This window comes from Hakea prostrata, chromosome 2, assembly GCF_041222555.1.
Source record: "Hakea prostrata isolate BN-2017 chromosome 2, UWA_Hpros_2, whole genome shotgun sequence".
Taxonomy (NCBI): domain Eukaryota; kingdom Viridiplantae; phylum Streptophyta; class Magnoliopsida; order Proteales; family Proteaceae; genus Hakea; species Hakea prostrata.
In genome coordinates this window covers 68,951,189-68,972,931 of record NC_142601.1, presented here as the reverse complement: position 1 = coordinate 68,972,931, position 21,743 = coordinate 68,951,189, and the positions used below count along the sequence as shown (strand labels likewise).

At 37.5% G+C, this 21,743-nt stretch overlaps 3 protein-coding genes and 1 pseudogene across 5 annotated transcripts in view; 2 read left to right on the top strand and 2 right to left on the bottom strand.

The window, feature by feature from the left end:
- Positions 1-116: 116 nt before the first annotated feature.
- On the bottom strand, positions 117-7,085 carry LOC149026058 (fatty-acid-binding protein 3, chloroplastic-like). Of its 2 annotated transcripts, XR_016171813.1 has the most exons (6): positions 6,623-7,085; positions 5,821-5,922; positions 4,888-5,043; positions 4,584-4,798; positions 3,340-4,382; positions 117-1,202 (listed from the first exon to the last, which is right to left on the bottom strand). XR_016171813.1 is itself a non-coding variant. In XM_089146292.1 (5 exons), the coding sequence occupies exons 1-5, from the start codon at positions 6,822-6,824 to the stop codon at positions 4,194-4,196; spliced, it is 864 nt and encodes a 287-aa protein (XP_089002418.1). In that variant the 5' UTR covers positions 6,825-7,085; the 3' UTR covers positions 2,881-4,193. The 2 variants fall into 2 exon arrangements, 1 of the variants encoding a protein (XP_089002418.1); XM_089146292.1 differs by lacking the exon at positions 117-1,202 and having other exon boundaries at positions 2,881-4,382.
- On the top strand, positions 2,749-3,490 carry LOC149026059 (receptor-like serine/threonine-protein kinase At1g78530 pseudogene; annotated as a pseudogene).
- Positions 7,086-8,043: 958 nt separating the features above from the next.
- LOC149026057 (uncharacterized) lies at positions 8,044-14,485 on the bottom strand. 2 transcript variants are annotated; one of them, XM_089146290.1, is made up of 4 exons: positions 14,388-14,485; positions 13,762-13,841; positions 12,804-12,938; positions 8,044-9,127 (listed from the first exon to the last, which is right to left on the bottom strand). In XM_089146290.1, exons 2-4 carry the CDS (start codon positions 13,794-13,796, stop codon positions 8,596-8,598), a joined length of 702 nt encoding a protein of 233 aa, XP_089002416.1. In that variant the 5' UTR covers positions 13,797-13,841; positions 14,388-14,485; the 3' UTR covers positions 8,044-8,595. The 2 variants fall into 2 exon arrangements, with proteins under 2 accessions (XP_089002416.1, XP_089002417.1); XM_089146291.1 differs by lacking the exon at positions 12,804-12,938 and having other exon boundaries at positions 8,048-9,127.
- A 4,151-nt stretch (positions 14,486-18,636) lies between these two features.
- The window catches only part of LOC149026056 (callose synthase 7-like), a 62,969-nt gene continuing 59,862 nt past the window's right edge, over positions 18,637-21,743 (top strand). Inside the window, exon 1 of the mRNA XM_089146289.1 lies at positions 18,637-19,350. Coding sequence (XP_089002415.1) covers positions 19,146-19,350 — 205 coding nt within the window. The 5' untranslated portion in view covers positions 18,637-19,145. The remainder of the gene's footprint in view (positions 19,351-21,743) is intronic.

The following is a 21,743-nucleotide window of genomic DNA, read 5'->3' as shown; positions in this document are numbered from 1 at the left end:
GGATTTTCAAATTTTATTTGGTAGACAGTTTCAATTTCAAATTAATATAGAGAAACATATTTCATAATGCAACAGCTACCGATGGGTCTAGTGAGCAAAATGGTACAAAAGGAGGGGTTAATCTATTAAACTTAATAACCATTGACGAATGATCTGCATACGGGTGGATTTGATTAGGGTTTGGTAGAATTAGTACTTCAAGACCCATTACATGTCTAAGGCTTTTTTTCTTCCTAGCATCTGCTATTTTTTGCCACAAATTCTTTTGCTTCTCAAAGAGAAACAGTTTGAAAAGGCCCAACTGTCCAAATTCTTGGCAAGATTACTCAAAAGAAGTGATAAACCCTTGTTACAGTAGTCGGGTTGGTTCCAGATCTGAAAGCTGGTGAATCTTTTCTTGTTAAGGGAATCAAAATGGTTGGTTTAACCAAAGGGTTGATAAGGAGGGCAATGGCCAATTCGATCACTGCTTGTCATGGCTGATCACATTGGAAGGCCTCAGCATAGCCTTGTTACCTATTTCACCAACATAAATAGTCCCTCTCCATTCATTGTCATGCATCATCAGGCCCCATGTTCAACGGAAAGCTGGCGACACTCTCATTTTGAAGTCTTAACCATAACATCAAGCTTAAAATGATCATGGGTAAAATACTAAGGCTCAGAGGATTTACTCCAAAGGCAAGGAAGATTGAAAAATTTTTCTAAGTAACAGTTTCTTTCTCCTCCCTAGCTCATTCAACCCATAACCATTACACTCGCTATGCTTTAGACATTTTTGTCCATCCTCTGCAGCTCTCTTTCTCAAAGATAAAAGCAAAGCTGACCCCTGGGGACCAGTATTGACTTCTGTATTTCATTGGGCAGGTTTCTCAACCTCTGACTTGGAGCCATCAACAGCTATTTCTGAGGATTGTTGTCTTCTTGGCCAGTCGGAGCTTCATCTCCAAAATTATTCTCCTCAGTAGCGTCTGGACTGCTGCTCCCCCACCATCTCAAAGAGATTGTTGCTAAGGGCCCTGTTGGGAATCCGTTTTTTAAATTCGTCTTCATAATCCAGAATGCCCTTTGCCAAGGTTGAGTTCAGCATATTCTGTGACTGTCCTTGCTGCTGCAACAAATGAGCTGCTGGTGTTGAAGTCCTTCCTGCCTTGTGAGTGTTCTGCATGGAACCTGAGGTTTTGTTTTGCATCTGAGAGCCACTGAATTCAAAGCATAAGAAAGAATCAGAATTTTTTTAAAAATAAATAAATAAATAAAGTGCAGTTATATAAAACAGTGCATACAATTTCCATAGACAATACACCAACATAAATTCTCCAGAGCATGAAGGAATAGTTAGCAGCAGTATCACCACACTATCATAAAATCTGGATATACTAACGTTTGGCACTACAAATAACATTCACTATAACATGATGATGCTTCTTCATAATGACTCAGAAAACAGGTAATCAGATAGGCCTTCCTAGACAAAGGTATCATATGGTAATGAGAAAGAATAACTTCCATAGCTTTAATTGTTTTCTTCCAGGCTTCCTTGCATTTTCTATGTTCTTAATTCAAAAATATTTGTCCCAGTGTCATGAATTCTTTTATCCGATCGATGATTGATCCACTCCAACGCATTTGGAAGGCGACCCAATGGACTTCTTTTTGGATCAATGGCTTGTTTTTCCTTCTTTATTTTTTTCCCCTGAGGTGGAGTTGAAGGGCCAGCTATTAATTGGTCAAGATAAGTATCCGCCCACGTCTACGGTAACATAACCCACAAGTATTACCTACTTACAATAAACTTTCATTATGAAAAATACTAACTCAAAATTCTTGAATTTCCATATCTTAGTAGACAAAATTCTCAAATTCATGTTTTATGAACAGACTAAGAGTAACAACCAACGTTTTCACCATGAGCAAGTGATGCCACTGTGTTAATGCAGAAACCACCTAAATTACATAGAGAAGTGAAGAATTGTTTTCAGAAAGGGTAAACGGATATGGGTGAGGGCATTGGGCTCTGACATCAACAATGGTGATGATAGATGTAATGAATTCAGAAAGCAAGACCCAAGGACTTGCCATAGGTGTGGTGTGAAAGGGTTTATAATTGTCAAGGTGTTACCTACATTTTTTTTTTTTTAAATAATTCTGTACCATAAGTATGAGGGAAATTGATGAACATGCAAATGTGACATGATGGAATTTACCATCCAAGCACACTATTGACCATTGGGTGGGCCAAGATTTCAACTTGGCTTGACATGGAAAATGCAATGTAGAATCGTCGTATTTTAAATTCTTCCTTTCAATTTCCCCACTGACCGCACAGCTAACTGTCTACTCATAATTACCTGACTACCAATTCTAACTTTGAACCTTGCAATTATCACACAATCATGTAGTACTCCACAATCATGTAGTACTCCCCCAACCACAGGCAAACAAACAATTATGAGATAAGTTCTACCAGGTGTGAACCCAACCTGCAGCAAAAAAACACTCCAAACTCCACACAAGAAATACACAACTAACCACACTCACGACACGAGATCTACATGGGTCAGCAATAAGACTAAATAAAGGGAACAATGCCCTAAATGGGCTTCATATTTGCTCAACACTCAACAGAACAGCTACCTTCATCATGATTGTATCCCTCACATTATGCACAGAGGCATCAAATCAAGCAATATAGTATTGGACCAAAACTTGGAAGCTTGAGTTTCTGACTTTGGATTGGCTACATTAATGGAACCTGATAAAACTCATGTTTCAACATTTGTTGCTGGAACATTTGGTTATTTGGCTCCTGGTACAGTTTCTAACTCCTGGTTTCCCATCAGTTCTCCTTCCCCAGAACCCCCCCCCCCCACCACCATCAAATTTCGCCCAAGTGTTGTTTTTAAATGGTTTTTGCATGTTTTTCCTTCTTCGTTTTTCCCTAGAATATTTTGACACAGGGAGGGCAACTGCTAAAGTAGATGTTTACAGCTTCGGAGTTGTTCTGCTTGAGCTTTTAACAGGGAAGAGACCTATGGATGAAGCATCTGAGGAAGGCACTAAGCTGGTAACATGGGTAAGACAACCCCATCTGGTCAAAATCACTAGTTATCTACTTCTTTAACATGCACAACTTCCTTTTTCTGATAACATTGAATTGGATGAAGAAAAGAAATTATGGAAATTATACTCTGATTAAATTGGCTTTCACTGTCAAACATTTTATTCTCATGCATTCAATTCACCAAGAAAATATTTCATTACAATCAAGTTGCAAAAAATGTAACAGGTGAAAGCAGTTGTTGATGACAAGAGGGAAGAGCATGTGATTGATCATACCTTAGGGAGTCGTCCGATGGAGGAAGTTAACAGTGTATTCAGTATAGCATTGATGTGCCTTGAACCAGATCCCTCCAACAGACCAACCATGATTGAGGTTCTCAAAATGCTTGAGCGAATAAAATCCAATAGAATTGTATTGGACCCTTGATCTTTTTTATGTATTCTTCTCTTCCCTGAGTGGAAATAACCACGGTCGGTTAAAAACTTCCTACACTGATCAATATAGTAGCAAATGTATTCCAGTCAATCTCTGGCTCAAATCCTAATAACAGTCTCCTTACCCTTCTTCCTTTCCTTTCTCCTACTTGATAATCAATTATAGTTCATTAAGGGTCTAAAAACAGTAGTTTGATTTCTCACAGTTTGATTCTATTTTCTTGGCCTCCGTTGGGAATCTCTAACTGACAAGATTTCAATGTTGAGACAGCCTTAATTTCGTCACTCCAAGCTGTTGAAGTACAATCAATACAGTTGACCCAAAATTCAACCCATTCTGTAGCAAAAGCTAGGGATCATGTTTTTTCAGTTTCATTGCCACTGAAGCATGTTGTACGGCAGGTCAGTTTTCAAATAAAAGAGCATGAGAACAAGCTCTAAGAGATACAACGAAAATGGAATACTTCAATATCACAAGCTTGCTGTTGGTGGCAGAACAGAGAGATGACATTGTCAAAAATAATTCTTTCAAATTTGATTAATCTAGGCGTTGGCATGTTGTTTTTTGCCAATTGTTCTAATCTTTACATTTAGGAGTATGAAACATAAACTACGAGAAAGATGTTCGGTATTAGGGAAATTGAACTCTTCATAGCAAACAGAGAGAACAACAGAAACTACTCATGGGAATCGAACTAATAAAAAGAACTGGAATTGCATGGCATATACTTCAGAACCATGGACAATCCCTTAGAAACTGAGGCTTTCAAAGTTGGAGACACTTGAGCATTTCCAAAGAACACGTCAAATAGAGCCATAGTCACATTCTCTGAGTCAATTGTAGCATCCACAGCGGAAGGTGACCCATCAGCTGAGATGCAAACCTGAAACAAAACAACCATCAGAATGATCAGGTTTCCTGAAGAAAAAAAATTAATAACAAAAGAAAATTTACATTAAGTTTAGTGTATAAGTTCATAGAATCATAAAAGAATTGGCATATGCGAAGATATAAGGCACTAATATCTGTAAGGAATCATGGGCATGGCATGCAATAATGTCCTCAAGCATCCAAAACAAACTACCAGCATCTTCGATGGATCAAGCCAGGTCAAGAATATGAAAGTTCCTTTCTTAAGAGATCGCCCTTGAAAGAGGCTGCGGAAAATTGAAAGTGCAGATTCATCAATATGGCTAATTGCTTTAATTCTTGGGGTGACAGCATCATCCAATGCATCCCAGAAGGTCTTGCCGTCAACATCTCTCACCAGAACAATCTGTAATAATTTCTCCAGAGGAGCTGCAATTGTATCAGTACATATCAGCACTTCTGATGGAACTTTAGTTTATTTTGTAAACAATCATGTGCAAAACAAAGATCACCGGTACCCTGAAAAATTGATGCAAACAGTGTCGAATCTAATTCAATGTCAGCAGCTGTTCTTCCTTTCCAAGCATTTAATTTTCTAGTGACAGATATATTTGCATAAAACCCTGCAGCATAGACCTTGACACCAACAAATGCAAAAACCTTCTCCCTGTATCCTACAAAAGTGTCCAATCCAAAGCAAAAGCAGAAGAAAAGAAATCAATATTTCCCCTTACAAGATGAAATCTATGCACAAACAAAAATAATAAAAAAAGTGCACGAAAGAAAGCACAAAGAACAACTATCACCAATGATAACCAAAAACAAACAGAATCAGGAAAATAAGCAACTCTTTTTTTTCTTTTTCTTTTTTTCTGGGTAAAACAGACTAATAAGCACCTAGTACACGGGAGGAACAGAATTTGAACCAGCCAGGAAAAGGGTAGATACCATAATACAGATCCAGAAGCATGCAGAATGCAATCAATTGAACGGGGAAAAAATGGTGAACAGAGCAAAATGAAAAATGACACAAAAATGTTCTCATCATGGTGTTACTCTCTTAGAGATATCTTTAAGGATGGGAAACACTAGGAATGCAAATTGTATCCCACCTAAATACTCCAAACTCCTATAAGAAATGGGTTAGGCTGGGCCAGTCCAGATCAACCGTAGCCAAATGGGTTAACTAATGACATCATTAAAAGTAAGACAGAGATTTTGAGTCTCCATTAGGAGGGTCTAGACAGTCCCATCACAAGTAAAAGGTACCTACTAAAGTCTCATGGATTCAGTAGTTCTTTTAACATAAAAATGGAAAACCACAAAATCAGTTTACATCGATACATGACCTCTTCATCTTTTATGCAACTATAATTATTTTTTGTAGTTACTTTTTTTTTTTTTTTTTTTTTTTTTTTTAAGAAGTTCACTTGGGCAGCAGAATAACTTACCAGTTCCAAGCAGTGCCAACGAATTAGAGCAGCTTGGCAGACTTAATGTTTTCTGAAATTTGACATTTGTCTCAGGCTCCACGACATATTCTTCACCGTCAACTATAAACCATACACCAAGAAAGCAAATAGAAGTTATAATCTTTGACATAATCATCATACTAGTTTTCTTTTTATTATTCTAAAAGATGGACCACCATAGAAGCTCCAACAGTGGTACTACTCCCATTAAGTCTGATTAACAACAACCTTGCATTGAGATGGAAAAAGGAGCTGAGACCAAGCTCACATTGTGGTTGGACATCACATTCTTTGATTCTTTGACATTTCATTTTCTTTAGCCTCTTACTTAACAAGTATGCAGAGTTAAGAGGGGGGAAAAGGAGAGAGAAAAGGGGGAGAGTTGGGGTTGGTCTGAAGGCCTCATGGTCAATCAGAATATATGAAGTAGTCCAGGCAATTAAAAGTGTATCATAAATTTAACCTCATCAAACAAGTAGAATTTGCCCTTGCATTGGTGCATTGTTGTCTTATACGCACGCCATGCAACAGGGAGAAAGCCAGAAACTCTAAACTAACTGTAATTAAAATTTTCTCAAAAGGGAAAGCATAAAAGCAGTGGTGGAATGAAATCCTAAACTTTTATGATTCAAATTATTTCTCTGCCTGATCAATGACCATCCAATTGAAAAAGTAGGAATCTATTGAATAAGAACAGCACTGTTAATCATCAAAAGTTTAATAAAACTCAGGAGAAATAAAAATATAATCTGAAAGAGAAAGAAGAAAGAAAGCATTTCACCTAGAGAAGCAGCTTTGAGAATGAAATGAGGCCGGAATCTGACACTGTTAGCCTTGAGCCTGAGATTTGGATGGAATATGGCTAAGGGAGGAAAGCTTCTAAGATGGGTTTGGCCTAAAAGTCGATTTGAGTTTCTTCCCCCAGGTGAGGTTTTGGGTTTAGTTGAAACCAACGAACACTCTGTGTTAATCGCTCCCACCATTTCGGCTCTCTGTAGACGAAAGACACTGCTTCAGGCTTCTTATACTTTGATGGGTGAATGCTTACTAGTTACTGATTTGCATCTGCTTATCCCTCTTACAGCTTTATCAACAAAAGGATTTTTGTTCGCGGCAGAGCGGACATCGTCCGCCCACTGCAACGAACAAAAATCCATCAAGAAAAACCCATACCCCACCTGTTCAACGGTTTAGAAATGAATTAGGTGAATGGGTCCTCAGTCCTGAGTCTCCTGACGCAGTAAATCCACTGCAACACCTTTCTTCGGAATTCTCTCCCAGGATTTTACAAATTTCTATTTTTTTGGTAAGAGGATTTTACAAATTTCGGGTTCGAATTGACCGATCCGGATTGAAATCGCTGACCAATATCAATATCGTGTAAGGTTGAATTTTATGCAGATCATTAACTACTACAACAAGCCAATGATCTGTTAGTAAAGTGGTTAAAGGTTCGCACCTATTCGGCGGCATTAATTATATAAAAAAAAACTACTACAACGACAACTCAAAAGTTTCGATCTTGATCATCCCTCTCACTTTCAACCACCTGCGAGACAGATGGTTGAGAATTCAATCAAGATTATTAGCCGCAGATGTTGCACATTTAATGCGCAGTATTCAAGTTTGGCTCTAAACAAACCTAAATGTGCAGCATTCAAGTCTACCTCCAAATAAACCAAACACCTACATCTGTCTGTATTTTTATTTTTTTTTTTGGGTTAAAAAAGGCCTTCTTCTACTTTGCTTTATAGCATCCAATAAGAAACCTTGTGAAACCAATACTTTACCCATATTTCTTTCCTTTATAGTGTTTCAACTTTTTCAAAGCCTAGTATTTTCAACATTTTAAGGGAAAACAGCCCATGCCGAACTCCACATATTCTTGAACAATAAAAGAGGTGCGATCTTGTGACAGATGCAATCACTCAATGGAAATAAAAGTAGGTTCAACTCTTCCTAATTGCATATATAATATCCTCATTTCTTATATATAAAAAATATTTTTGTACTATAAATAAAAAACAATGCAATTTGGATTTTCCTCATTTCCTATACATAAAAAACATTTTTGTACTATAAATAAAAAACAATGCATTTTGGATTTTCAAATTTTTTTGGTAGACAGTTCCAATTTCAATTAATATAGAGAAAAATATTTTCATAATGCAACAGCTAGCAGTGGGTATAGTGAGCAAAATGGTACAAAAGGAGGGGTGAATCTATTAAACTTAATAACCATTGACGAATGATCTGCATATGGGTGGATTTGATTAGGGTTAGGTAGAGTTAGTACTTCAAGACCCATTACATGTCTAAGGCTTTTGTTATTCCTAGCATCTGCTATTTTGGCACAAATTCTTTTGCTTCTCAAAGAGAAACAGTTTGAGAAGGCCCAGTTGTCCAAATTCTTGGGAAGATTACTCACAAGAAGTGATAAACCCTTGTTACAGTAGTCGGGTTGGTTCCAGATCTGAAAGCTGGTGAATCTTTTCTTGTGAAGGAATCAAATAATTGGTTTAACAAGAAGGGTTGATGAGGGAAATGGCCAATTCGATCACTGCTTGTCATGGCTGATCACATTGGAAGGCCTCAGCATAGCCTTGTTACCTATTTAACCAACATAAATAGTCCCTCTCCATTCATTGTCATGCATCATCAACGGAAAGCTGGCAACAATCTCATTTTGAAGTCTTATCCATAACATCAAGCTTAAAATGATCATAGGTAAAATACTAAGGCTCAGAGGATTTACTACGAAGGCAAGGAAGATTGAAAAATTTTTCCAAGTAACAGTTTCTTTCTCCTCCCTAGCTCATTCAACCCATAACCACTACACTCGCTATGCTTTAGACATTTTTGTCCATCCTCTGCAGCTCTCTTTCTCAAAGATAAAAGCAAAGCTGACCCCTGGGGACCAGTATCGACTTCTGTATTTCCTTGGTCAGGTTTCTCAACCTCTGACTTGGAGCCATCAACAGCTATTTCTGAGGGTTGTTCTTTGTCTTCTTGGCCAGTCAGAACTTCATCTCCAAAATTATTTTCCTCAGTAGCGTCTGGACTGCTGCTCCCCCACCATCTCAAAGAGATTGTTGCTAAGGGCCCTGTTGGGAATCCATTTTTAAATTCGTCTTCATAATCCAGAATGCCCTTTGCCAAGGTTGAGTTCAGCATATTCTGTGACTGTCCTTGCTGCTGCAACAAATGAGCTGCTGGTGTTGAAGCCCCTCCTGCCTTGTGAGTGTTCTGCATGGAACCTGAGGTTTTGTTTTGCATCTGAGAGCCACTGAATTCAAAGCATAAGAAAGAATCAGAATTTAAAAAAAATAAAGTGCAGTTATATAAAACATTGCATACAATTTCCATAGACAATACACCAACATTAAATTCTCCAGAACATTAAGGAATAGTTAGCAGCAGTATCACCACACCATCACAAAATCTGGATATACTAATGTTCGGCACTACAAATAACATTCACTATAACATAATAATGCTTCTTCATAATGATTCAGAAAACAGGTAATCAGATAGGCCTTCCTAGACAAAAGTATCATATGGTAATGAGAAAGAATAACTTCCACAGCTTTAATTGTTTTCGTCCAGGCTTCCTTGCATTTTCTATGTTCTTAATTCAGAAATATTTGTCATAAGTGTCATGAATTCTTTTACCCGATCGATGATTGATCCACTCCAATGCATTTGGAAGGCGACCCAATGGACTTCTTTTTGGATCAATGGCTTGTTTTTCCTTCTTTATTTTTTTCCCCTGAGGTGGAGTTGAAGGCCAGCTATTAATTGGTCAAGAAAAGTATCCACCCACGTCTACGGTAACATAACCCACAAGTATTACCTACTTACATGCTTCCAAAATAAACTTTCATTATGAAAAAAACTAACTCAAAATGATTTCTTGAATTTCCATATCTTAGTAGACAAAATTCTCAAATTAATGTTTTATGAACAAACAGTAACAACCAATGTTTTCACCATGAGCAAGTGATGCCACTGTGTTAATGCAGAAACCACCTAAATTACATAGAGAAGTGAAGAATTGTTTTCAGAAAGGGTAAACGTATATGGGTGAGGGCATTGGGGTCTGACATCAACAATGGTGATGATAGATGTGATGAATTCAGAAAGCAAGACCCAAGGACTTGCCATAGGTGTGGTGTGAAAGGGTTTATAATTGTCAAGGTGTTACCTACATTTTTTTTTTTTTAAATACTTCTGTACCATAAGTATGAGGGAAATTGATGAACATGCAAATGCAACATGATAGAATTTACCATCCATGCACACTATTGACCACTTGGTGGGCCAAGATATTCAACTTGGCTTGACATGGAAAATGCGATGTAGAATCGTCATATTTTTTAATTCTTCCTTTCAATTTCCCCACTGACCACACAGCTAACTGTCTACTCATAATTACCTGACTACCAATTCTAACTTTGAACCTTGCAATTACCACACAATCATGTAGGACTCCCCCAACCACAGGCAAACAAACAATTATGAGATAAGTTCTACCAGGTGTGAAACCACCCTGCAGCAAAAAAACACTCCAAACTCCACACAAGAAATACACAACTAACCACACTCATGACACGAGATCTGCATGGGTCAGCAATAATACTAAATACAGGGAACAATGCCCTAAATGGGCTTCATATTTGCTCAACACTCAACAGAACAGCTACCTATTCAGGGAAATCCTCTCCTGCTTTTTATAGTCCCAACTGTAAAGGTGCATCCACTTGACAGCTAATAAACCAACAAGGTACAATTATAGGCTTATAGTAAATGCCCCAATACAAGTGCATATTGCATGCTTTTTCACAAGACAAAATCTGAGATAACAGGAAATGAAAATACCAGCAAAGTACTGAGAGAAGATATAATCCCTTGCTGAACAATCCTTGACCTCTAGAGAGCAACTTTGAAACACCAAACCGGGCCAAGGTTAACTGAAATCCTTTTTTTGCAAAACCCTTCAAAATCTTCTTCCAAAGGATCTCAAGCATTAATTTTAGTACGAAACCCAAGAAATGGTTGGTGGATGTGAAACTTTGACCATAATCCCCTATCTCCCCTTATATTTTCAAACAGGTGAAATTCTTCCCACCCCAACTGATGGTCATTAATATGCCTGTGTGTGGGATTCCATTGCACTCCAGCAGTGTAGGTACCTGTCCTATAAAAAAATTCTTAGTGTCATCAAAAGATTCAATTATTCGCACTTGTAGTGTAGCTATGGAGTTATTTGTGTCATTTACTCATTTGTGAAATCAAATGAGCACTGCTGATTATGATAGGTTAAACACATATTTTTTGGGGTGCTAACAATACTATGACATTGTTTTCAACCACGTAACACATATATGATGGATCCTTTTAGAACGTTATAGTACATATGCCTAGAGACAAACTCCCCGCATATCAGTTGCTGGTTGCACTAATACATGTTGGTCAAGCATGTGCACCCTATTTTTAAATGTAAAGGTAAAACGGTGCAAATGCTAGAAACAGATCTCTTCCACTGAACTCTAAAATCAGGCCTTTCCTTTTATCTCTTCTTTCACTGCACGTTTTGAATACTGGACAAATATCTTCCCTCTTCTGGGTAATAAAAAACCCCTCAAATAGAGCAATCAGCAAATAAAAGAAACATTGCATAAAAAAGGAGAACACAATAATTTACGTGGAAACCCCTTAAAGGGAAAAAACCACGGGCAAGAGAAAAAAACTCCACTATAGATAAAAATTACACAAGAGGAAAGAACTTTTGAATGAATTACATGTGGAGGGGGAGGCATCCTTTTATAGCCTCCCCTCATCCCAACTTCTCTCACATCTTCTGATGTGGGACTAAAACCCTTTTTCAACACCCTCATGCCTAAACATGGTTCATCATCATGTAACTTACAAGCAGCACACACTGTCAAAGCAATACAAATAAATATGGTTACCAATTCATTTTTCCACCCAAAAATAAACAAATAAATAAATCTGAGATTTTACAATCCAGGCTGGCAGCCGCTTTGCCTCCTACAACACTAATATGAAACAGAATCAGATATTTGGCAGTTCACACAATAGCATCGGTTCCTACTTTCTACTTGTGAGGCTAGCCCAGGATGGATGCAACCTCACCCCCATCCACAGTTGGTTCTCCCACCTCCTCTTTTCTTCATCCATCTACCTCCACAACCATAAATATCCTTAACCATGAAATCGACATCCATCCTTTCTAAGATAATTTCTCCATTGCAATCACTTGAAGAAAAAGAGCCACCTCCACACACACTCTAATGATTAATAAATCTTGCAAATAATGCTTTCCCACTGTGCTCTTACACTAAGTTCCTTCGCAGGTGGTAACTCCAATCATACTTTGGTAGATAGGAAGGTTCCGACCCATTCATTTCTCAATTTGTGGATGCCACCATAAAGACTCCTTAAAACAAGAGATCATTTAGAATTTCAAAGCATCCTTTACTGTAACCCAGGTCACCACAGAATTAGAACTCAATAGTAGTGTCGGCTATTTTAGAACGACATTAATTACACCAAAGATCTTGCACTAATGGCTAAAGGAGTCCGAGGTATAAATCTAGTTTAAGTGATCCCAAAATCCCTTTCTTAATGATCTTCCTTCGCCTCTTCTTTGTTTTCTTCTACTAATGCCCTAACATTCATTCCCTTCAAAACACACAACTTGATTAACCCAAGAAGGAAATAATGATAGTAAAAAAATGTGTCAGGATATCTCAGACTTATAATATCGCATTTGTATTTATTCAGAGAGCAATTAAGACCAAGCTTCTGTTTGGCGAAGAAGACCAATGACTTGACATTCCGAGCAATGCACTATCAGTAGTGCTTGTTAAGTAGTGGTTCACATAAAAGAAAAAGTCAGGTGATAAAACCCAGGCAAAATGTAAGGACTGCCAACTTACGAAATTGATGAATCAACCAAACTTGCTGGAGCATCATCCTTTTTTCTGGCAGCTTTTGACAACTCAGTAAGCAATTTGTTTCTTTCTTTCACAGCTTCTTTTTGGATTTCTTCAACACTCCTAACCAGATGGGAACTAAAGAATGATGGAGGACCACATTAAGCTGATGCAAGGTAGTGACCAAATAAAAATATTTGAAGCTGAGCACAGTTTATGTGCTTAGTTTACAATAATGAAATATTGTAATCTGAGAAATGTATATGAGAATGTATTCAAGGAAAATGAATGCCATTTGGACAAGGAGATGTATGAAATGACAGCACCATAAAATCCAAAAACAGGGACACCTGCATGTACTAGTCCTTATTTTCAGCATCGAACATGGTTTCTAAGATACATAACTAATTAAAATCCATAAGAAAGTCTGAAGACGCGGAAAGCCTAGAAGTTTGTTTATTTATCTTTGAGTCTTGAGAAATTAAATTCATTTTGATTCTTCACCACCTTGTCACTGATGCAACTACCGCTATCTCAAGGGGGGCAAAACTTCCAGGAAGAATGATATCCGACTTAGTAAGCAGCAGATTAAAGCAAACAAGCCTAAAGTCTCTGGATGTCCTACATGCACAATCAAGCCAATGGCAAGTATAGGGAATTAACCAGAGTCACAAGCAACTGAAAAAACATACCCGTAACCAGATAACACCATGCTAATCGGAAGTGTGAGCATATATGAAGCAAATCAAAATATTTCATGACAGCAATTTATAATTGGAATAATGGGATAAAGCTCCCTGATATCTTCATGAAGTGAAGAAACAAGCAAGTAAATCAAGGGAAACTCCCAACGTGAAGAAAAGAGAAGTGCACTTCAAACATGACAATACAATCAGAATTATTCACCTCCTTAATTTATAAATGAAAATAGTAACTGTAAAAATGGATCCTTGAAGTGCACCTTGCAATATAGCCACCTTTCAATGCCATTGTCATGAGATTTTTTTCTTTTTTCTCTTTTCAGCAGATTGCAACAAATACCTGCAGCATAAAAGTCGGAAATGTGATGGATCTTTATAGACGCTTAATTTCTTTTAAGTATCAAAACCTGATAATGCCCAAGATAAAGGATTCACAAGATGAAATCCAGACAGTCCAACTGCACAATACCAGGCTTCACACCATCGGGAATGGATGGCTAGAGAAGAACAACATATACGCTTAATGGCAAATTCAGAATCTATTAGCCAGATAGAAAACTGTCTCACATAAACATCCCAACCTATACTAGTTAGACTGTGTCAGGTATACCCAAAATTATAGAAAACACAAAAACCCAAAAAAAATATATATATATCTATATATATATAAACGAGGAAACATCCGCAGCTTTACTAAATCAACTCTTTCTGAATTCAGAAAAGCATTCAATCAGCTTAGAAAACGAAAACATCACAACAATACACCATTATTTCTTTCAGAATTAACTGACAAATAAGCTAAACGCAATGAAGAACAATGACAGAAATTGCCGTTAGGAAAGAAGATGAGCGAAAGAATTAGAACTGGAAAGGGAGGGGAATTTACTGTTAGCATCCTCTGCAATGATGATTTCCCGCGCTATTGAAACTTGAGAGTTGAGACAGTCGCTTAGAACGTTTTTCGGGTTCGGATAGATAAATGTGGAAACAATATCAAACCCAATAGTTAGGACTGAGTTAGGGTTTTTACTCGTTTCGAATCCGGGCCCCACATCTGAGCGGGATCGGTGGCTGGGTTGAGTCATGAGATCTAGAAAACTATAATCATATGACTCGCGTGTGGTTATCACTGATTCACTGGGCCAGTAACGTTCCGAATTAGGTGGGCTTGGGTTGGGCTTTAGGAGCTTAGGAGGGATTTTCTTTTTGAGTGAGGTAGTTGGTTGGGGCGGGGGGGGGAGGAGGGGGGACTCAACTTAAGTGCTGCGCATTAACTATGCTATAGAAGGTAGAAGATCTCGTTCGCTGCAAGTATTGCGAATTAATTTACGCATCACCCAAGCAACTTTCCGGTAGTCTGGTGGGGCTTCAGGGATTTAATATAATCGTGCTTTAGTGTTATGCATAATTATACTCAACACTGAGCTGCGAATGGTGAGGATCAAAAGTGGTCTCGACCACCCCTGTTGCTTTTTTTTTCTTTAAATTACACCGACTGAAACCCAAAAAAATGGACCCAATTGTAGGCAGCTCAATGTTGCGCATTAATTGTGTAGTCTGAAGTTCACCCGGTTTAAAAAGGGACTTCTAAAAATTTTAGGGGCCTCCACTTTTTGTCGCAATTGTTTGACCTGGTCATTTTTTGATCATACAATAAATCAAATCAAAATATCATCGGAAAAGGATTCATGGTGGTGAAAAAACCATCCTTTCTACAATTCTTCTCACCATTGTGGAAATTTTATGAGAAATTTAGATTTGTGTAATAACAACAATTGTCAGGTGTTACACAAACTAACATGAATCAAATGGACAACAATCACATCACCATCTAAAGACTGCATCTATGTAAACATTAATTGTTCTCATTTGGAATTGGGCATTTTGCTTAAGTCCTACGCATTTAATATACGAGTCCATTCAACACACTGTTATATTGGGATCTGGTCGAGATTTTGACCGATATTTGGATTTCAATCATTTATTTTCAGCGGTCGAGATCGATATTTTGATGATCCGACGGTCACATATGCTCCTCAACTCTTCATATTCCAAAGCTGAATAGAGAAAATGACATCATGGGTGTAATCTAACTCATCAACAAAGATTGTAATCATTAAACATGGTGCATTAGTCTCCTTCTCCATGACATTTGGGAATTAATACGTTGATTTTAATCCTATATGTGTACATATATATATGTGGGTAATGAACAATGTAATGGATTACCCCAAAAAAAAAAATGAACAATGTAATGGATTGTCTAGCATCATATGCTTTTGAAATGATGTTCATCCGGGCCAGCTTACGCGCACCACGACTACATCCTCAAGGCGCTTTTTATATAATTAATATAGGCAAGGGCTTCACCCCGGTCTTGAGGGGATTCGAACTTTGATTTCCTATGTGGAAGCGTTGGTCTTTGCCAACTGAGCCACCCTTCGGGGTTCTAGCATCATATGTTGTGTGCATGAAGAATTCTATATTTACAAGAGTTTATTTTTTTGTGAGTGAGTGACACGTGTTCTTAAATCACCTTTAAATGATTGAAGTTATATTTAAAATATAAACTTATTTTATTATTTTAATTCAATCTCAACTCTTTGGTGACCTATAAAATGTGTCACTCTCAACTCTTTCGTACAATTCATATCTTCACCCAAAATGTTATTCTATACTTATAACTATACATTTGTTTACAATTTTTCTTTTATGGCGCCCACTTATTTTTGGCTAAAACTTTTAACTGTCTACTTAAATGAAAAATATCATAGACTATTCATACTACCTTTATTTACATTTCTATTAACTCTGAAATTAAAATTATCATTTTATTTGGGATGAAGAGATATAGGAGTTTTTTTTTTTCCCCCCCATATGTTGCTTGACTTTTAAAATTTAGAGCAACTTGCACTGACACCCCACTTTATATTTAAAAAACACAAATATCTCAAAATTGAATTTTTATTGGATATATTTGTCAAATTTATCACTGAAAATTGTTGAATTACTGTTTATTTTCAAAAATATATAATAAACAGTGTCTGAAATGTTTTAAGTGACAAATTGGACAATTATATCCAATGAAAATCTAATTTTGAGGCATCTGTGCTTTTTAAATATAAAGTGGAGTGTCAGTGCTTTAATGCCTCCATTTTGGGGTGCCAGTGTAATTTACGACGACATCGAGTTGGCGGCGGAGGAAGACTCGGCATTCAGGCGAGCCGCCCAGTGGTGTGGTACGTAGTGGGTTTAGTACGCCCCGCACGCACTTCATATTGCCTCCTTTATATACAAAAAAAAAAACTCCCTGGCTGGAAAAATACCTACCATCAAAATCTCTCCCCCTCCCTCTATGGATAGTAGGTTTATAGAAGGAATTGAAAACCCTATAATACACAAGTACTTGATTTTGGTTTGGAGACTGGTCAAATTGAGTTTTGACTTTTGAGTTTCCAACTTGCAAAAGGATATTGTCTACCAATAACATGGGATTGTTGATAGCCAATCATTTTATGTGTTTTGCGTGTGAGAAGTTTAAGAGATTGATTCCTGTCTAGGGTTTACGCTATTTTTTCATAGAAATATTTTGTTCAATGAATTTCGATTAATTTGTTTGAAGCGGCATTTTGTAATAATCAATTTCAATGACGTTTCATCTACAATCAAATTATTTCCCTGAATTGCAAACCCGTATTTTCTGTTTTGCTCGCCAATTGTTGCATTTTGGGTAAAAAATGAGAATAAAAGACATACACATAGAAGGGAACAACAACAATATGCATTGTCCCAACTAAATAGGGTTGGCTACATGGATTGTTGTATTCCAATCAACTATGCTTGAGGCCATGTTAGATACAGAACCTGAGTTATGCATTATCCTTTATCACAATTTATCTTACAGTTATCTTAGGTCTACTTCTACATTTTATAGTTCTTTAAATATGAATTATATAATTTATTTGTATAAGGACATTTATATGCCTCCGTTGAACGTGGTTGTGCCACCTCAAACGACTTTCTCGTAGCTTATCACTTATTTTAGTAACCCCCCAACCAACTATAATATGATCATTCATTATCTTATTATTCATAGTTTATCACATAAGGGAAATGATATATTAACATATTAATAGTTCAGATAAATGGCAGTAATTTCATCTTGCAATCCCTTTTTAGCTATGAACCCAAGGAAGGGTCGTATGGATTTTAGGAAGAAAAAATTGAAGTCTATTGTTACAATTCATTATGTAGTGAAGCTGTCAATGAAGGGCACAAATGTTGCAAGATCAAGAATTTTCATTTGGGGTGAGATCGATTATGAGGATTTGGGCTGTAGCAAACAACGGCTAATGGGGACTTGACAAAGAAGAATGGACCGGTGAAGCGGTTGCAACAGTGTTGGGAGAGGAAGAGGAGCCCAATGAACCCAGTGATGTGGATAAACTGAAGAAGACTCTGATAGCTTCACTATATGGAACTTAAAGAGGCTTGACTGCTTGCAGTGAGATGAAAGCCGAGATGTCGAGCTCATCATGCAGCTTAAAGCCCCAAATCCAACCGCTGCTCCAATGAGTTTTTTTGAAGATTTGAAAAAGTTATGTAAAGTTTGGTAAAACAAAAATAAAAAAAGTATATTTTATTTCACACCATGAATAAAATGGTAATTTTTATTTTAATAACTGTAAATGGACAAGCAACAATTTTAACCCAAAGACAAAAAAAAGTGAACGATATGAAAAAAAAAAACCCTATTTTTTTGTTGGGATTCAAAAGCTACTTCTATAGTTCTATTATCATAGATAATTTAGGTTACCTTTTGGTTTTGGTTTTGGTTTTAGGTTTACATAGTTTATTAATAAATAAGTAAAAAATAAAAATGGCGGGAGACGAAAGGTTTTTTAAACAATCAAGCGAAAGGTAGCGGGATGCTGGTGCAAGGTATCGGAATGGACGTCCTTTAATTAAAAATCAATATGATAATCGGATAGTGGCCGGTACGCATGAGCCGATTTACCCCGTTTTTGGTAGTAGCCGCCAATAAATGATACGTGCCGGCACGGTATTGGTAGCGATCGTCTCGATAACAGTAGTACAGTACAGCAAACCCCAAACTGAAAGCAAAGCATGGAGCACGGAGGTACTAGAGAACCAAAAACCCCATCACACGGCATCGGAAGGTAAATAACTCTGAAAAGAGAAAAGCAGAAGCCAGAAAGGCTTGGTTTGGTTAGTTCGTCGGGAGCAGCAAGAGCTTTTCTTTATACTCTGGATTGTTCGCACTGAGCAGTAAAGCAAAAGGCGAAAAATCTTCAAGCTTCGCCAGTGTGCTCTCAACCATTACTAACAAACAAAAACCAAAACCCAGAACTCAAAAAGCTCGAAAGCAGTTGGTTACTGTAATTCCTTTCTTTCTCTCGGAGTCACCTAAAGACGCTTGCCCCACTTGAGCAAAAAGGAATAATCTTTCACCTTTTCTTGCACCAGCAAAAATGGTCATTATCTCTCCATTAAATCTTCAGTTGCCTATTGTAGGGCAACATCTCTTCTCTGCTTCACTGCTGAAACAAAACACAGACAGGCAAGAGAGAGAAACCCATCGATCGTTTTTGTTGCTCTTGCGTCCACAGTCATCTTGCCAGAAATGGCAAGTACTAGCGGCACCAAGAATGATGGTCTGCCCAGATCGTTTTCCAGGAAGCCGACAAGGATGCGGACAGGATCACCACTCGAAGCTCCCGAGGATGAAGACAGTGAAAAACTTGTTCCATCGTCTCTTGCTGAGATCATTCCAATTCTTCGCGTTGCCAATGAAATTGAGCCTGATTATGCCAGGGTTGCTTACCTATGTAAGTTATTTCTTGTATAATTTTCTAGTATTTTAGTGATCATTGTTAGAACCATATGCCTGGTTTTGGAAAAATTTAGCTTTGATAAATGAAACGGTATGTCGTGGGAATGACAGCTAAATGATCGCCAGCTGCTCAAATAACATGTATATTGTTAGGTAAATATAATTATTAATTTGGTATAACTGCGTTTAGAAGCAAAGAACTGCCAATGTGTTACAGTATGTTTGAAGAACTGTATTCGAGTGATCAAAACAGTACCGGAACATGATATTTTTCATAGAGAACAAATTCCAGATGCAGAAGGTTATTAAAAGCATAAATTCAGATGGCTAGAATAATTCCAAATTCCAAGTGAGTTTACCAAATTGTTGGAGCAGAATGTAAATTCATAGTTGGAAGTTGGAACAGATCTCTAGGTCAGAATTACACCAGTTTGAAAGCAACTTTATTAATTAGAAAGAGGAATTCATGCTGAAAATCTGAGATCAATGGAACTAATAAACTGAAAATAGTATAGTAATCATCAAATGAATTTGTTAATGGACGAAGGAAATAAATCCGTGCAAAGGTCTTGCAAATGAATTTAAATCAGAACCAGTGAGTTTGGAGAATTTTCCGAATTAAGAGCACTACTTATTTGTTTAGTGGAAAGAAGATGGAATAGTACAGCCAACCAAAAATGACACCAATGCTTCAAACTGCGAAGTGAATCGGTAGGATCAAACACCATCCTACTTGATCAAATGTGAGGTTTCTTGTAGATAATGTGAGTTGTAAGTTTGTAAGTACAAATTTTTATTTAAACTTATGAATGAATTGATGAAATCTTATGCAAGTTCTTTTCTAGAACGAATCTAAGGGCATAGAAATCAAATACATCAGCTAATACCACTAACTTGGCACTAACTCTAACCAAACATTGATTTAAGTCGCATCAAACCATTGACAATGGAGTCTTTATTTTTACACTACAACCCCTTTTGTTTACAATAAACCATTTATAGCATCTTAGTCCTGATTCATGAAAATGATAACATGTGGGTCCACCCCACTTGAATTGTCCTTGTCCATAAAAGCCATGGCTGATTTTTGGGTCATAATCCCGGGCCATAGATTGGCCCAATCCCTTGGACTTTTTCCTTTGAGGATGTATCTTTGAATCTTCATCAATATATACCAGGATAGAGTGGGAATGAAATTACACTGTTGAGGCAGAACTGAGTTGTGCGTGGTGTGGTTTCAACTTTCAATTCAATATGATGGTTATTAACGATGACTAGTCTGGAGGTCATGAGAACCTTATACGTATGGCATTATGTGAACAGATTGGTGGTTTGAGTACATTTTTTATTTTATTAAAATGAGGGAAAAATCAGTTCATATGATTGACATATGAATGTGAAAGAAGCCAGTGAAACCCATCTAAAATTTATGTTTTGGCATTTATGATCTGGGAATTCGATGCGAGTTCTCCATCTCCCATTATATTGGCAGGGCAGAGTTTTTCTCATAAGGTTGGTTCAATGAAGAGGTATAGTAAGCTGTAGGAATTCTTTAGCTTTGTGTTAGCTGTGTGAGGATCATCTGCATAAGACATGGAAGCTTTTGCAGCTATTTATAGCTGGGCTTACACAACCGGACATACTAGCATGAAGCCAATACAAAAGTTAAAGAATAGAAAAGTGGCGACCGCATAGTTGCGTACTCCCAACTGCGTAGCTGCAACTCTTATTCTGGACTGTGCAATATCATGATAAGAAATAGTAGGAACTATGGATGCTGTTTGGAGACTTCATTGCAGCTACAGATGGTCATGTTGAGATCCTGTGCCAGATTAGTGCCCTTGGGTTTGACTCTCAGCATATAGAAGCCAAGGTGAAGCTCGGGCTGCTATTCAGCTGCACTATGGGCATTTACAGTGCAATTTTTTTTTGTCTGTCTGAAGAACTGAGCTTTATCAACTAGTCCGTTTGAGAATGACTCAGGATTAGTGGAGTGAGCTTCAACTTAATCATCATTGGCATCATCAATGGGGTCAACGTCTGGCTTGCTAAGGGGAAGGCATCATTAATCTCCACATCCTCTTTGTTCATATTGGTGAACAGTTGCTCCAACTCAACCTTAGTCAAGACGTAGGGGATCGGTATGTTTGGGAAACTTACTGGTGAGGTGAACTTTCTCGCTTCAATTAAAATGTGCAATGCTCTTCAACCCATTGTTGCACCTAATAACTTTTGATTTACTTCCGTTCACTGACTTCTTTTCTTCAATATGTGGTGGAGGGGAATAAATGGCACGGTTGTCAAAGTGACCAAAGTGATGGAGGGCTTCCAAGGCACTGAAACGACAAAGCGCCAATAAAGCGATGGCTAAGCAGTCAAAGCGTTCTA

Coding starts and splice junctions, on each gene's coding strand:
- LOC149026058 (XM_089146292.1), bottom strand. CDS start 6,824: ATGGTGGGAGCGATTAACACAGAGTGTTCGTTGGTTTCAACTAAACCC. Junction 5,044..5,820: donor GTTGGCACTGCTTGGAACTG/GTAAGTTATTCT, acceptor ACACTTTTGTAG/GATACAGGGAGAAGGTTTTT. Junction 4,383..4,583: donor TTGATCCATCGAAGATGCTG/GTAGTTTGTTTT, acceptor GTTTTGTTTCAG/GTTTGCATCTCAGCTGATGG.
- LOC149026057 (XM_089146290.1), bottom strand. CDS start 13,796: ATGACAATGGCATTGAAAGGTGGCTATATTGCAAG. Junction 12,939..13,761: donor AAAGGTGGCTATATTGCAAG/GTGCACTTCAAG, acceptor ATCATTCTTTAG/TTCCCATCTGGTTAGGAGTG. Junction 9,128..12,803: donor TTGGTTGATTCATCAATTTC/GTAAGTTGGCAG, acceptor CTTTGAATTCAG/TGGCTCTCAGATGCAAAACA.